Below are 16,164 nucleotides of genomic sequence, written 5' to 3'. Positions count from 1 at the left end.
GACAACTGGCTCAGCCTCCAGGCTTGGCAGGGTAGGTGCATGTCTGCCACTTGAGTCTTGCTTTGCTTTTCTTACATGCCCCACTTCATTCAGAAACTCTTTTTTTTCCTTTTAATCCAGCCTTCAAGCATGTGTTTCATAGATGGTCCCATCTATGGGATAATAATGCTTAGCTGTTGTCAACAGTGATGATTTCATAACATGTCACAAACAGGTGCCCATTATATTCCTTTATTGGAGACAGAAACATTGCATAATTACAGATTTGATGAGGAAAACTGCAAATAGTATAGACTGATTCTACTGCCAGCAAAATACAGTTATTACAGGATTTATAGACATACAAATATAGTGCTTCTCTCATGCCAGATGGTCGGTACGTAACAATGCCATTAGGAGCGCTTAATTGTGCTTCTACAAAACCTTTAGAGAAGAATGAGGTAGAGTTTCCTTTAGTTTATCCAGTATTTTTTCACACATCTGTCCTTTACTGCTTTTATATGCTTCAGATCCTTGTAAAATACCCAGTTAACTTTTAAGATTGGAGGAAACAGAGACCCTTCAGAGGTGTTTACTTCTCCCTCTCTAAGTTGCTAATTTCCCACTGCTTATATGCTACAGTTTCAGATAACTACTACTGCACCCTTCTAAATGCCTCAAAGGTCAAGTAGATCAGGACACCTGTCTTTCCAAATTTCTGCCTCCACAGAAATTGTTTGTAAATAGCTTCAGAAAAAAACTCTTACTGGTCTCCATTATGGCAAAGAACTGTTTTCATTCTGTCACTCTCTACTTAGTGGCCAAGCCCTCTCCCTGGAGACAGAGGGAATAGATCTGCTCTTTGTCAAGGTCCTCGACTATGAAATAGTGTTAATGATGCATTTGTCTCCTACTTGTAGTTCTAGTCAACAATTATTTAGAAAATTAATACAAATTATGGGAAGAGAGTAGGCCACTGACCTGTTAGATGATCTGGAGCATTACATGTTTGTTTTGACCTAATATTTTACTGTTTTATTACATATAAAAGTGTGTTGCAGGTTTCAGTTGAGATATGAGGGCCCAAGTTACGAAAATGTAGGCACAGATGTAGGTATTTAAGCAACTGAGTAAGAGTATCTACTATCCTGCTAGATTTTTGGTATACCTGGGTGGTCTCCTGGACTGAACAAGAATGGTAAAGATGTTCTTCTGGCCTCCTGCATTCACTGACTATTTTTCCTCTCACTCCTGGCACACCTGTTCTGGAAACAGAAGACTTTTCACTTTACCTTTTGCTCTGGCATTTCCTGCAAGCACTTACTATTCACTAAAGCCCCAGAGGAGTGCACTGGTAGGGTGCAGTAGAGAAAAAACCCTGTTATTTCACCTGAAGTGGTCACGATTCTAGTGACAACCAAATCATAGTGAAGAGGGAATTTGGCATACAGAAAGAAGGTGATCACATAAAGAATAAGAATGTTTGCTTTCTTCCTATAAGGTACTGAGATATGATTATGATAGTGTAAGATAATAGTTCAGCAACACTGTATAAGACTTCTAAAATGAAAAGCAAAGTTTTTATGAAAAGGTGCAAAATTTCAAAGATTCCATGTTCATCTCTTGATCACTTTGATCATAAAATGAAAGAAATTCTGTTTCTGCCCGACAGTACCTCCTGAGATAGCTTCTGAGCTCCTGCATCTCACCCTGAAATGACTGCTCTAAGCCTGACAGAATCAAAAACTATAAAGAGTCAGTGTTATTAAGAGAACCAGCTCTTAAGAAACTTTTCCAACTCTTGCTTAGAAAAACAAGCAATACACTTATTTTACCTATTGTTCCCTGCGTACCTCTTTGGTAAAAACCAAAAATGACCAGTGTTGGAAAACCACTTGGAACACTGGAGTTAAATATTCCACAAAGTTGTCTTCTCTGTTTCTACCTTAACATTACCCAGCAGGCATTTTAAAGACTTAAAAATTCTACATCAAGGTCTTAAATCCTCCTTAAGATCTTTCTATGAACATGAAATTTAAGAGTCTTTTTTTTAAACCATGGCATGAAAATTCAGGATTGTGGTAAAAATCATACACAATAAATTAACTTTCAAGATAAGCAAACAGTATAAATTCATGTTCAGAGAGAGGGATGAGAATATGGTCATGCTGCTATTACTAGTGAATATAATAACATTATTTTTAGTATATTGGGGTGTGGTTAACCTTGCTAGTGTGATTAACGAGAATTTTATCTGAGCTAGTAATTCCAAAATTTTTATTTCAAATCTAAGGCTTGCCTGTTCTAGTTCAATATTGTTCCTCACCTGCTAAATCCTAATGTAACCTGACTGTTCTACCTCAAGGCAATGACCAAGCTAGTTTTGTTTATGGAGCTGGGGACATATTTGCCAAGTGTGCTGTAGATGGCACTCAGATTTTGCACAGTCAGGGAAAATATCCTGGAATTCCTACAAAGCATCATGCTCAAAGCAAGGCCTGGACAGGAGGACTGCTACAAAAGTATTTTTCACCAATGCAATGCCAGTATTCTTTTCTGCTCTTATGGCTAAAAATACCTATTAAGAAGTTGCTTAGCTTAAATGATTTAGGACCTGTGAATTTTTTTTCCAAATCTTGAGGATAGTGACAAAATACAGTAAAACAGTTCTTCCACGCTTCCAAATTGCTGTTCAGAAAATCTGTTGTCAAGACTGACAAAGAGGTCTCTGTCAGTGCTACTTGACTAAGTGCACCTCTAAAACAGTCTCATGCTAATGACTTTACACTGAGGAGTATAATCCTTCTTTCAAGCATCATTTTTAAATAGGATAGCCCTGTTTGAGGTGAATTCTCTTGTCAGGATCTTTCTGTATGCTACTTTGTAACTACACCTGTTACTCATTTATGTGTTCACGCAGCAAATCTTTAATGTGTTTCTAATTCAGATAACATTTTTCTCCTCCATGATCAGAATGGTTCTAATCTAAAGTAATCCTTGAAATACTGGACTCTACATGGCATCTCTCTCACTGCTTAAAAAGCTTTGTCTGGAAAGCTGATTTGATCTGTAATAAAATAACTTTTTATGCAAAAGTTTGGATTAGAGTTAAAAGCAAAATCACTGGTAGTACTACTACTCCACACTTACAAAGAGGTTAGATAACTTGTCCAGGGTCACAAAGTCAGTAGCAGTCTATTCAGGCATCACATGGGTGGTAAAGCACAATTCTGATCCCTCAACACCTGGAATACGAACAAAATGCCTTTTTTTTCTTTTTTTTTTTTTTTAACTGCCATGATTGCTAAAAGAAAAAGAATGCAGATGGTCACTTTTAGGTATAAGACTCAGTGGCATGATGACAGAAGATTGGGGAAAAGGGGCTGCAAGTCCACGTGGAAGGGAGAGAAAGACAGCAAGGAAGAGCCCACCCCAGGACACCCTCAGCCATCATTTACACCTGCCCACCTCTCAGGATATGAGAACATGAAAACTCACCACCCACGGGGTGGATCCCATGCACAGGCAACGTCTGGCAGGCTGTGCTACCACCTCTTTTATTCTACTCCACAGCAAGGCACTATCAACAGACAGTTCACACTATGAAATCTGTTGAGATTATACAGATTGTTCTGGAGAGGCCATTGAATTCAAGAGGGTTCCTCCTCTAATTTGGCAGCTGTGAAATCAGTCCCAGCTGTTTTTCTGTCGAACTCCTTGGAATACCATGTATTAGACAGACATTTCAAATAACTTGCATTCCAAATTAATTTCAAAAATCACATTTTTCCAAATTAACAGTCTTCACGCCTGAGGATAAATAAGTATAAAATAAGTGTACAGAGTGTATGGTATCTCTACGTTGAATTTGGCAAACCCAAAGAAGAGTTTATGCACAAAGAGGAGGAGTGGAGGACAACTGCTTTTTGGCTTGAGATAGTTGAACAGGTGTAAACAATGGCTGAGCAGAGACATCTCACTGCCTTGCTTTTGTCTTACCAGACTTCCCTTCTATATCCCAGAAAAACCGTGTTTGCTTTGAACTGCTATGGACTGAACAGATTATCTAGTCTAGGAACCTTTATTAACATTCCCACCTGGGTCTGTCACTGTAAATTCTCAGTGAATTTGCCCTCATTGCAGCTAAGAATCTAGTTAGGTAATGCCAGTTGCTGAAGCCATAACTCTTGGCACCAGAACAGCTCGTATGAAATGCCAGTTTCCTGAAAATTCTCTTATTTGACAGACTTCTTTCTTATGCATGAGTCATGCTCACCAAACTGAAAATTAAGGACATGCTCAATACTGAAAATAATAATCAAAAGAATGAAGGGAAGAAGAAAGAACATATGAAAATTAGAATTCATTATTATCCTTTTAAAGTACCAGTGTTTGTAAAACATAAGCATGTGAAAGGCTGAATCTCATTTGATCAACCCAATTAAACATTAAATAATTGCAGCCAATTATGCAAATATCACACAACAATATTAATTTGTTGATCTTTTTTTGAACAGTCTCAAATTCTCCTAATGTTAGACTATCTTATGTCTTAAATGATCAATTACCAGAACCATAACTAAGTGATGAAGAATGGATAATTGCCTAGTTATGATGTACCATACTCTTTCTATGTAAATCTGTTGCAATTAAACAAATAGGGCACATGGAGAAAAGATGTGCAGATGTTCTTTTACAATCTATTATTAGCTCAGGGAATACCACAGTTCCCTCCTAAATTTTACAAGCAAAACCAGGGAGAATGCAATACCAAATACTCTCTATTACTTACACATATTATTTCTTTCCTTTGGTTAATGGGATAAAAAAGCAGTGGTAGAATTCAGAGTAGGACAGCATGCAACACCAGAAGAATTTCCTGTACTATACTGAGCTGTCAGCTCCCTTATTTAGGTTTTACATTTTAAAATCTAGAACCTATTCCCCTGGATGCCACTTGGAAACAAGCACAACTTTGAGTTGACACAGCCAGAGTAAAGCAATTAACCAAGATCTTCAAGACAACAGTTAACATACACACACTACGTGGTTTTTTCTTCCCTGCAAGAAAAGACCATGCATTTCTATGGGTCATTCCAGTTCCAATTCTCATAATTTTGAAGTCTCCATCAGCTCAAAATGTGCAGTGAAAGGAAAGGTGTCTCCCTGGTCAGTGCAGGAAAGAGTGCAAACCACACCAAATGAAACCACCTGGCTTCTTCACATTAAATTATTTGCAATGAGTTTAAGAAGAGGTTTATACAACTTTCAGGTTTACACTGCAGTAAAATAATTCTTCTATCTGGTCCTTATTCATTCTGCCTACTGAATAGATTACTGCTGGTACACTGAGGCCTTCATGGGGATTTTTGATATACAGTATCTGCCAACCCTAACTTCATCTTGAGATGTTAAAGTATTGTAAAACCACTGAAGATAGATATTTTCACTTTTCCTTTTGCTGCTAAATCTAAGATGAACATAAGGGACAGATTAGATAGTTCAGTTAAAAGGAAGCCACATGTGGTTTCTCATTACATATTCTTGTAGAGAGCTCCATGCCACGCTCTAGTTAAAGGCACTCTTTAGTTACGATACTGGTCTCATCAGATAAATCTTCCTACCCCATGTTGCATCTTGACACATTCCCCATGTAATTTTTCCAGCCATGTAATTAAAAAAAAAGGAAAGGCTACCAGCAGCTTGTAGTACACAGTAAGATACTGAACGAAAACCAGCACACGGTACAGATTCAAATGGTCAGAAATACAGTCACACATCACTATTGCTACTGTAAGTGAAACACCATTTTGTGCTTGCAGTTGTTGTCTAAAGAAAAACCTATTCAACAAATTTTAACAATGATTACAGTGTCAGAGAGAACCTTCAACTGTTCTTCATTAAAAGATCAGATCGGACCGCAGTGAAAGGTAGGAAAAGTCATGATTTGAGGGAGTAAAAGAAAGAAATGGCTAAGGAAGGGTTGTCTTTAAAACCAGACCAAAAATGAACAGGAAAGCCATAAGGCTATTCTTTAACAGTTGCATAAGGCATGGATGGTCTATTATAAATTATATTTTGCCTTTTTAAACTATGTTAACAAATACCAGTAACTACAACGGACTTACAAATCATGGGAGAGATACTGTTGGGTCTTAAAAAAATAAAGTGCTAAATGTTTCCCTTAATACTGGTGCATCTCTACTGCAAACTAGGACAAGAAACATTTCACTTTTGCTTCTTCTAGGACTCCAATAAAGTGTCAATAAAGTTCCACCAGTTTTACACTGAAGTAGCACTTTGGAACATTGATACAGAACATGGTGATCCTTTTTGGCAAGAGAGATCTTAAAGCTGTTCAACAAAGCTGTGTGCAAAAGGAGAAAGCTAATAAATATTACAGAATGATTGTTAGTGAACATTTGCAGAAGTTATTTCCCTAACTAGGGGCTACATGCTCTGTATTGCTTCCAAAGTATCAAGACTGCATGTGAGACAGCAGCGTTAAATGGGGAATTATGTGCTTAAACAGAATGACACCAGGGTTTTGAATGAAAGCTCTTTCCTTCTTGTGCTAGACATTTGCTTGTTGACAACATTGCTTGTTCCTTAATAGGAAGGCCCTTCTAGTACACATATGTCAATGAAGACTGGATACATTTCACAGTGAGGGGTGAAGGGGACAAGAAAAACATTTTGCTGGTCTAAATTATGTGATTGGATGATGAAAGAAATTCCTTAATCCAAAGTCTGGGTTGCTGTGAAGAGTGGTTGAATTTTCACAGCCACAGTTGTCTAATCTCATTTTCTAGACATTTGGCTAGAAGGCAACACTGTGCCCACAATTCCCAGCTCCGTACTAGGCCTCACAAAGGGGAACTTTTGCCTCAGCAGGGCCTGACCATGCTCTTCAAATCATGCCTGGAGGAATGTATTCAACTATTAGAGAGGTATGCACTGCCCGAGCAGCCACTGCATATCCCCACAGAGGGAAAGGCAATAGGCCAGCAGGGACCATATTGCAGGCTAAGACCGAGTTAGAGAGTTTTGGCCCAAAGGACAGAGTTATTCCACAGAGTATGCATGAGGGGATCTAGAGGGCTGTGCAAACTCAGGAATCTCCCATACAAGCAGAGTATGAAAGGAAAGAGCGTATGGCTAAACGTATTTGTTTCCCAAACACAGAGCAAAAGGCAGGATAATGCCAACAGAACCCTGCAGGCAGCAAACAGGCGACGTCCTCGTGTCACACGACGTGTTCTGCTGGTGATGGCAGCTACACAAACCAAACTGAAGAGCAGTTGAAGAGCATTTCACAAGTTTTCAGACTGTACATAAGGAGGCACTAAGGAAACCATTAGGAAAGTTCTATTGCTAACATTTAGCACCTCTACCAAGAAGACAGGCTTCTACCAAGGAGATTACAGTAGAAATCAAAATGATTGTGTTCACATTTGCCGGATTGTGGAAACAATCATCCTGGGGAGCAAATTGATACTTAAACTATGCTACGCACTGGCAGCTACAGAAGTTGTCATTATTTGTGTCTGTTCTGTCTGGAGGGTCTGAACTCGTCCACCTTCATGACACCAGCACCGTCCAGTCGCTGTCTTCTCTTCCATACTGAAACAAAGCAAAAATGGAGTTTAAGAATAGAAGTTAAAAGAAACAGTGTACAGTTATGATACATTCTTAGGTCTGGCCTCAGAAAGATTCATTTCCACTGCTCTGACAGTAGTTTATACTATTTCTTGTCTTTACTTCTGTCTTTGATTTGACCACAGCCTAAAAGTAGCTTGAAGCTTTAACCACATTCCAGCAGGTTGACTAGGAAGGGGCAATACTGATACTCACTACAGATGATACAGAACAGTCCTGCTTCACTTCCATCAGTTTAATCCAGTTATTCCCTGAGGTCTGCTCACTAATTCTCTCCTAAGTAAGCCCCTGCTCAAGCTCCAATAAACAAACACTTTTTTTTAAATTTCTTTTTATTTTCAAGGTGGTTTTTTATTTTAACATTCTGACTGAATGTGAAATAAAAGCATCACAAATATCAGAGACTACAATTGTAATCCAAAATAAAACAAGTCATCTTTCCATACACAAACCAACAGGATCATCAGGCAGAAACAAAGGCAACCTATGGCGTGGAGTTGTATCCTTCCAGGAAAGGATACAGTCATTAGGCAGCACTTCTAGTTGCTAAGCTGGCTGCATGTTCTAAAGCTCTGTCACCACTCCTGTAAACAATGCTCCAGAGACCCCAAAACACACACAGGGCTCAACTAAGTAGTGGACACACTAGAGGCAGACGTGAGTTGGGAGTCCTTTCCCTCATAGTACTAAGTTCAGGGAGCTTAAAAACACTTTCAAACAAGAAATAAAGATTGATTTTAAAAGCTTCATGTAGGCTGAAAACATCACTTAATGATAATTTATCCAGAGTGGATAAAAGGAACTCCTCCAATTCAGGTTCTACATCATCAGGAGAGGAGATAAAGGGACAGGGAGAAGACAACAGTTCCAAATCAGGATGAGCCAGAAAAAACACACTTCTAGATCCACCAAGGAGTGGTGTTCACTGTGCTTGTGTTTCACTCTCTAATCCAGCAGGTAAAGCCTCTACATGACCTTCATATGTGTCACATCTACTTTTCATTACTAATTCTGCTGCTCCTGTTCTTCAGTCTGCAACGTGGTTGATTAACACTGGTCACGTGTTACACAGGACCTTGCACAAATTACTCGTTCAAAGGATTTTCAGCTTATATTCCCAGTAGTCAGTGTGGTTGCCTTGGGAATTATAACCAAGGCAAAGCTGATGTATTGTTAGTTTAACCACAAAACACTAAATTACCTTCATGTGAGGCAATTCTGTTGAGGCTGGGGGCAAAGGTGGAAAAAAGAGATGTCTTTGACCTTCCTATCACTGTCTCTTAGGGAAAAGGTGGCATTCCCACATCCTCCAAACCAGAGAGCAGGCAGAGGCCAGGGGATTATTTGTAAATTTTGTTGCTTTTAGGTAGTAGTATCATGTAATGCTCTGATGCTGACCAGAAGTCACAGGGACTGGTCTGGGTTGCCATCTGACTACATTTTGCACCTGCTTCCAGAACTAAAGAGGGAATGAAATGTGATACCACAATCAAGATGTTTTCATTCTGGAAATAAAAGCAGGTTTAGCATCCTTTTCTAATTCTGTCAAAGACTTTTCGACTTCAGGCTTGTCAATGCCATCCCTCTTACACTGCCCATCACACCCAAGTCTTGTTTTGTAAAACTTAACACATTCATTCTCCTTTCTTGGTTGTTTTCCAGTGGCCTATCCACTTAGATTGTGCAACTTTGAAAAAGACAGGGGGTTGACTAAATATCTGTTCACTACTGTCTTGATTGCAGTGTTTAAATGTATTTTCTATCATGTAGCATAATGAACCTATCTTACTTTCTGTCCAACCCTTTCAAGTTGCATCTTAATCTATGTTTTAAAGGGTATAACAAGAGCTTGTTTATTCTCAAAGCATGGATGAAAACCCACAGAAACATCCAAGTGGTATTTCAGTGAGTGTATTCCCAGAGAAAACAATCTCATCCCTAAATCTTCTAACTCAAGCAGTTATAGAAGACAGTCTACTATGACTAATTCATTCATAAACACACCATTATTTTTTACAATGTAATTGATTTAATCTGAAGTCTTTATGAACCTTTAGTGATCACAATATCTACTCAGTGATGGGAAGGAAAATGTGTATTGCAGTTCTACTACTGTCTCTCTCAACTGGCATGAGAAATGGAATCAGTTCTGCCCATGAGTTTCTAATTTGTCACTCCAGCTCTAGTTCCACTGAACAGCTGTTCACACCCAAAGAAATCCTGTTGAACACAGCAGACTTGTGAAAGAACAATAAGCAGCATGAAAACAGACTTGGAAACACAATAATGAAGAGAGTATGAAAATGTTAAAAAAGCATGCATTGTACTCAAGGGCATTGGTATAATAATACTGGATACAGAGCCCTGCATCTCCTGGTCAGAGGTTCACATGCAGGACAGTGGTGGTGCTGAGAATTTTTATTTTTTTTACAAATGTCTGTTGTTCAACATGAAATGGATACGTTGCCCTAGTTCAGGCAACAGCACAGAGACCAAAGCTGTGTTTGGCTGTAATTTCCATTGATATTTATTCTTCAGAACTTGAAAATTCTTTGGAAGAACAGCCTCAAACTGTCCAAATGGTATGACAATAGTCCAGTGATACTGCAAAGAGATCTTTTATTTTAGCCCTCTTGGTAGAAAATATAAAAGATCTTGGTCAAAGATCCTGAGAACCCCCCTGACATTTTAAGAATATTAGATATTGCATTTTGTCTGTTGCAGCACTGTTTTCTGTATGACATCCTGAGGTCCATTTGGATATGAGCCCAAGGAAGGCTTGGGACAAGAACTCAGAAGTAAATATATGCATAATAGTCCAAGAGTAATGAATTTACTCTTGGCATGTAACTAATGAACACAGGGTATGTACACAGTTGAAAGCAAAAAAAGGTCCATATGCACAGTTGTAAAGGTCAAAGAAAAATAATGTTTAGTAACAATCTACACTTTTTCAGCCTCCTCCTGAGCCTTGGTTGGTGATGGAAAACCAGAGTGATGAGACAAGAGGCAATGGGCAGAAACTGATGCACAGAAAATTCCACCCAAATATAAGGAAGAACTTCCTTATTGCAGAGGTGACAGTGCACTGGAATAGGTTGTCCAGAAAAGTTCTGGAGTCTCCTTCACTGGAGAAATACAAGAACTGTCTGGATGCAATTCTGTACAATGTCCTCTAGGATGGCCCTGCTTGGGCAGGGAGGTGGGACCAGATGACCCACTGTGGTCCCTTCCAGCCTGATCCGTTCTGTGATCGTGTGATCAGGGAGGGCATGGAGGAAACCTCAGGGAGAAGGCTGGATAAATTTGTCTTAAGCCAGTCACTACCTATTGAGCAAGGGATAATGACACATATCACAGAATTACTGGTAAGAAGTTAAAAATTTTAGTGGCAAATCTAGCATCTTGAGCCAAGAGCTAAGAATGTGGAATGGAAACCATAAGACAATTTAAAGAAATCCTGACAATAATGCCAAGCAACTGCTATTGGATCTTAAATAAAGGGGCTTGTAACTTGTGAAGACCTACTTTTAGGTAGGTGGTCTTCAAGAGCACCGTAAACTACACTAAATAAGGGAGAGAAAACAGGCAACTAAAATGAGAAGGGCCATCTCATGTTGATCACTGACTTCACCTGAAATGGTATTGGCTCCATTGCCCAGACATGGAGATAAAGCACAGATTCCAAACAGACTGTGATGTTTAGGAAATCACAGAGAAAGGAACTGTTTTAAGAACAAGAAGTGACTGTGTGATTGGAAAGATGCTGAGAAAGAGAAACAGTGATCAGTTGGCTGCATCCAGTGAGTGTTTGCTGCTTCACCCATCCCTTTACTGATTAGACTGTACTCATTTGTGATCATGGTTAAAATGCTTCATAATCCTATTTTTTCCCCTTAAAAAGGAACCTATAACAATAATACTAGATTTCACTGATAACAGTAATATCTTGCAACTCGTATCCAGCTTCCAAGAGGAACAGGGAAAAACCCTATTACACTTCATCCCTATTATATTTTCTCAAGGAAAAGAGAATATTGATAGAATAATCACACCAAACAAAAGACTCTATATTATTATATAATGCTTTCTATAGCACCATTACCCAAAAGATTATTTTCCAATGCTTTCAAATGTTCACCTTTTATTATTTTATCAGGTTATAGAAGAGGAAACACTTTACCTGGATATCACTCAGCTTATTCAGGAAACGAGTTGTTAACTCAGGTCCATTCTCCATAGTTGGAATGTGCAGATGCTGACGTGGAATAAAGGAGCAGGAGAGGGGGGAGAGAAAAAGAGAGTAATATGAAGTAATAACCATACATATGAGTGCCTTATGGTTGCCAACAATTTTAATAAATATTTATCATGCTGTCTAGCCCTCTTTACAAGTAGTCAAAGGTTGTTGAAATGGTTTTTTTTTACAGGAGGGCATGCTGAAGCATGGATTAGTAGAACTGTTATGCTGTTTTTAAATAGAGGCTAATCTAAGCCTTCCAAAAGATCTATCCAAAACAGAGGGAGTATTGTGTAGGCAAGAGTAGTAATATTATATGCAGTATTTCATTTCAAAATATATCGTGTAGAAATACAACACTTACAGAACTTATCACTTGGCACCTTGATGTCTCTCATATTCTCTTAGCATCAGATAGTATCAATACATTTATTCTAGTTTATTAATTCAAGAAGTATCACCTAACAGCCAATTACTCTACTTACCACATTTGATGGAACAAAGCACATCCCTATATTCAACTTCAAAACCCCAACCTTCTGAACTAACTTTGTGCTGGCTAAATAGCATCAAATCAGCTGAACAGCCTGAATGGCTGTGGAGTTCCACCTGTGCAGGAGAAATCTCCCATATGTCCATAGTAGGTGGAAGCAGCTGTGCACCCTCCTGAAACAGCTCTTCCATCAGAGCTGCAATGAGGGGTGAAGAAGAGAGAGGCTTGAGAAGGAAACACAGCAGTGGCCCAGAAATTAGGTTTCCTGTCAAAGTCTTTCCTCTATTCACCTTTCCCAGGTGCCTTAGGAAAAAAATTTTCAATAAAAGAAACATGGGAGAATGTATTTTTCTGTATTTGCAAACAACCTTGGGTGTGGGAATTGTTTGTTTGTTTGTTTGTTTTCATTTTCCATGGAATTGAAATTTTATGTTTTTAACTAATACAAAATTTCTAGAAGACAAGAGGGAAAGTTCCCTTCTGACAACACACCAGTAACTCACTTGAAAAACACTGTTCATCTTTACAGGCAGCACTTCTTTTCCATCTCCCTTGTTTTTTGCTTCAGCTGCAATTAATTATAATAAAATTCTGAAGAAAGAAGAAAGGAAGAAAAAAAATAGACATTTTCTTACCTTGCCCTTATATAAAATTTTAGAGATAGGACATACAATGCAAGCTGTTCCAGCACCAAACATCTCCTTTACTCTGTCTTCTTCCAAGGCAGCTGTCAGATCACTCATGGTGATGTATCGCTCAGACACTTTGAATTCTCCCTGCCCAAGAAGAATCCACCATAAAAATTGTAAAAAGTTTAAAAATGTCTGCATTTTTGTTTTCCATGTTGAAACATCTTTAATAGAACTGTTCACCTAGTGGCAATCAGTCAGGTTTTGGCTCTGATCTTGTGAACTTTTCAAACCTCCCAGAATCACACAAAATAGACTTTAACCAAAAGAACAACCTTCAGCTAAGCTGATGGTTTGCCAGACACAATGCTGATGATTAAGTGACACTTCCCTCTGTTTTAGTACAGAATATCTGTATCACACTAGGGAGTAACATCCAGTAATTTGTCATTTGTTATGTGACACAGGATCTGACTACTCATGGTCTTTAACACGCTTCAGTTTGTACAAAAATTACTCAATTATATCAAGAGAGCCTTTGCATCCCACTCTCAGAATCACTGATTCCTAAGCAAAATACATTCTGTTAATTCCACCTGCAAGGCCAACTAGATGTGATATAGTTTTTTAATCCCTAGTGAAATTTCACACTGTAGCCTGCACACAGTTGTCACATACAAAAATTAACTGTACTGCAGGCATGAGTAAAGCATTGAACAGTCTTAACACTGGAAGTGTTTTACCTCCTACAAGTGTTGAAGAATGCATTGCAACTGATCAAGGGGATGTGTTTAAAAGAAAAAAAATAAACATCAAAATTTGAAATTTTTATTTCGTGGATTTGTAGGGACATTATTGTCCTATCAGACAAAACTAAAGCTTAGCCCTTCTTTTATATGCAAGCTTTTTAACATGAAACAGAGATGCTTATGATGGCAGAAAATATGATTATCTCTGGACAGGACTATTCGGAGAGAGAGAGGCAGGGACACCATGTAAGCAGAGTTTCAGATAGGTTAGGCAGTGTATGTCAGGAAGAAGAGAACAGTCTTTGTGAGAGTAGATTATTTAAGTGGACTAAGGTGAGAATCTGGCATCTCACAAAAAAAGTCCTATCAACTAGAAATGTCAGTCTGTCTTGTAAGGGAGGTGGGACTGACAAGTGTGCATGCATGTCTGCACTTGGGAAGTACCAACACAAATAAAGATACATAAAAATTCAGGGCAGCTCGTCAGGGGCACACATGCATTATGAAATACATGCTCAGCACTCCTCAGTGCAAGTTAGGTTTAAGTGGTATAACTGTGAACTCTATTTCTGGAAGTCTTTTAGATACATGTGGTTGGAAGTTGAGTTAATACCAGGGAGAAAGTATCACACATGCCTGCGTTATTCCTGCTGTTCCACCCTAAACTTAGGCCTGGCCAAAACCAGGAGACAGGATACTGGGCTTGATGAACCCTTATTTTTACCCAAGACACAGTAAAACCTTTGAATACTGTAGAGGCAGAGTGAACAGATTGCTGCATTTCAAGATATGAGGTAGTCCCAAGTGTCCAAATAAGTTCTTGGATGGCTGCAGTACAGAACAGGAACTGGAAGCAGACAGATGACTTCAAGGCTGTGGCTAGCTAGGCTGCATGCTAGTTAGTGGAAACAAGGCTGGAAGCATGAGAACTAAGTGGAGAAATAGTGTGCTGATGACTGAAGTATAGCTACGGTCATGCATGGTAATTCTTTGTTTCCTTGCTTTAAGTTGCTGGTACCGGTGGATTTAATGAGAATTTTCGTGTTAAATGCTACACGCAGCTACTTTAACAGGATTGGTATTGTTCTGTGTGACAGGTGTGGGTATCCTGATGCTGTTGGTATTCTATGAATTTGCATGCCCTTAGTTTCCATTTAGGTTAAGGGATTGAGTGCACCCTCAGCAGGTTTGACAGCAACACCAGGCTTTGTGGCGCAGTTGTCACGCCGGAGGGAAGGGATGCCATCCAGAGGGACCTTGGAAGTAGATTTTCAGACAGGTTGGATGTGACTCTGAGCCATTTGATCTAGTTGAAGATGTTCCTACTCATTGTGGGGAGGTTGGAATAGATGCCTTTATATGTCCCTTCCAAGGCCAGGTTGGATGGGGCTCTGAGCAACCTGGTCCAGTGGAAGGTGTCCCTGCCCCCAGCAGGAGGGTGGAACAGGATGATCTTTCAAGGTCCCTTTCAACCCAGGTCATTCTATGATTCTATGAACCCAGACTATTCTGTGATTCCATGATTTAACCAGATCAGCTGAACTTTAAGGTACTGAGCACCAGAAATGTTTGTTTCTGTTGACATTATAACATGGTATTTGAAACTATTACTGCCAAAGCCAAAACACTCACCCAACTGCGTGCCAGATCCAAAATGCTTTGCCTTGTCACTCCTGGAAGGATGATGCCATCTAAAGGTGGGGTTGCCAGTTCATTTTCTGTTGAACACAGAAGAAATAGAAACACTAGTTTAAAAAACAACCAAAGTAACAGAAAAACATGTTTACTGATACTACACTAAACATGTGGGTCCCTTTAAATTCAGCATATTCCATAATTCTGTGGTACCCAGTAAGATGCAGTTTATATCAGAGTTCAGTAAGAACACAAATTACAAAAAATCCATTCAAATAAACAGTTGTTCAGTGTTTGGAACCTTTTGAGTACACTTCAGTGGGTGGGGAAAAAACAGATTTCATACATCAATATATACATGGCTAATGCCTAGTAGCAGGTTTTATTCCTTAGTGCCTTATGGGTTCACTGTATAACTATTGGAAACCATCTAATGGTTCAGTCTTCAAATTCTGAAGAGAGAAGCAGAGGAAAAGCCACACCTAATAATCCCAGGGCAGATCATGACTTTCCCTGAACTGCTTTATTTAATTTAGGAATATTGGATTCAGTATACCTACTTCATGGCAGCAACATGAAACATTTACCAAAAATTTTGAAATCCATCTACTGAATCAGTAAAGCAGTGGAAACCTTGCCAACTCTCCTTGAGAGGCTTCCTTAATGATCTTTTGCAGTAGGTTAGACATCCTTTTTCCCCTCCTAATTTTCTCTTTACAAATTAGAGCTGTCTTAAGAAAATTCCAACAACAAGAACAAGTTCTTCAACTAGTTTGGTTT

At 38.9% G+C, this 16,164-nt stretch overlaps 1 protein-coding gene across 1 annotated transcript in view; it reads right to left on the bottom strand.

Moving 5' to 3' along the window:
- Positions 1-215: 215 nt before the first annotated feature.
- Positions 216-16,164, bottom strand: part of BCAT1 (branched chain amino acid transaminase 1) — a 47,371-nt gene continuing 31,422 nt past the window's right edge. The window contains exons 8-11 of the mRNA XM_029963389.1: positions 15,382-15,467; positions 13,007-13,147; positions 11,822-11,896; positions 216-7,602 (exon numbers count right to left, since the gene is read on the bottom strand). Coding sequence (XP_029819249.1) covers positions 7,561-7,602; positions 11,822-11,896; positions 13,007-13,147; positions 15,382-15,467 — 344 coding nt within the window. The 3' untranslated portion in view covers positions 216-7,560. The remainder of the gene's footprint in view (positions 7,603-11,821; positions 11,897-13,006; positions 13,148-15,381; positions 15,468-16,164) is intronic.

The sequence above is a fragment of the Manacus vitellinus genome, unplaced genomic scaffold, assembly GCF_001715985.3.
Source record: "Manacus vitellinus isolate BGI_N305 unplaced genomic scaffold, ASM171598v3 scaffold_5_pilon, whole genome shotgun sequence".
Taxonomy (NCBI): domain Eukaryota; kingdom Metazoa; phylum Chordata; class Aves; order Passeriformes; family Pipridae; genus Manacus; species Manacus vitellinus.
This window is presented reverse-complemented; position numbering and strand designations above follow the sequence as displayed.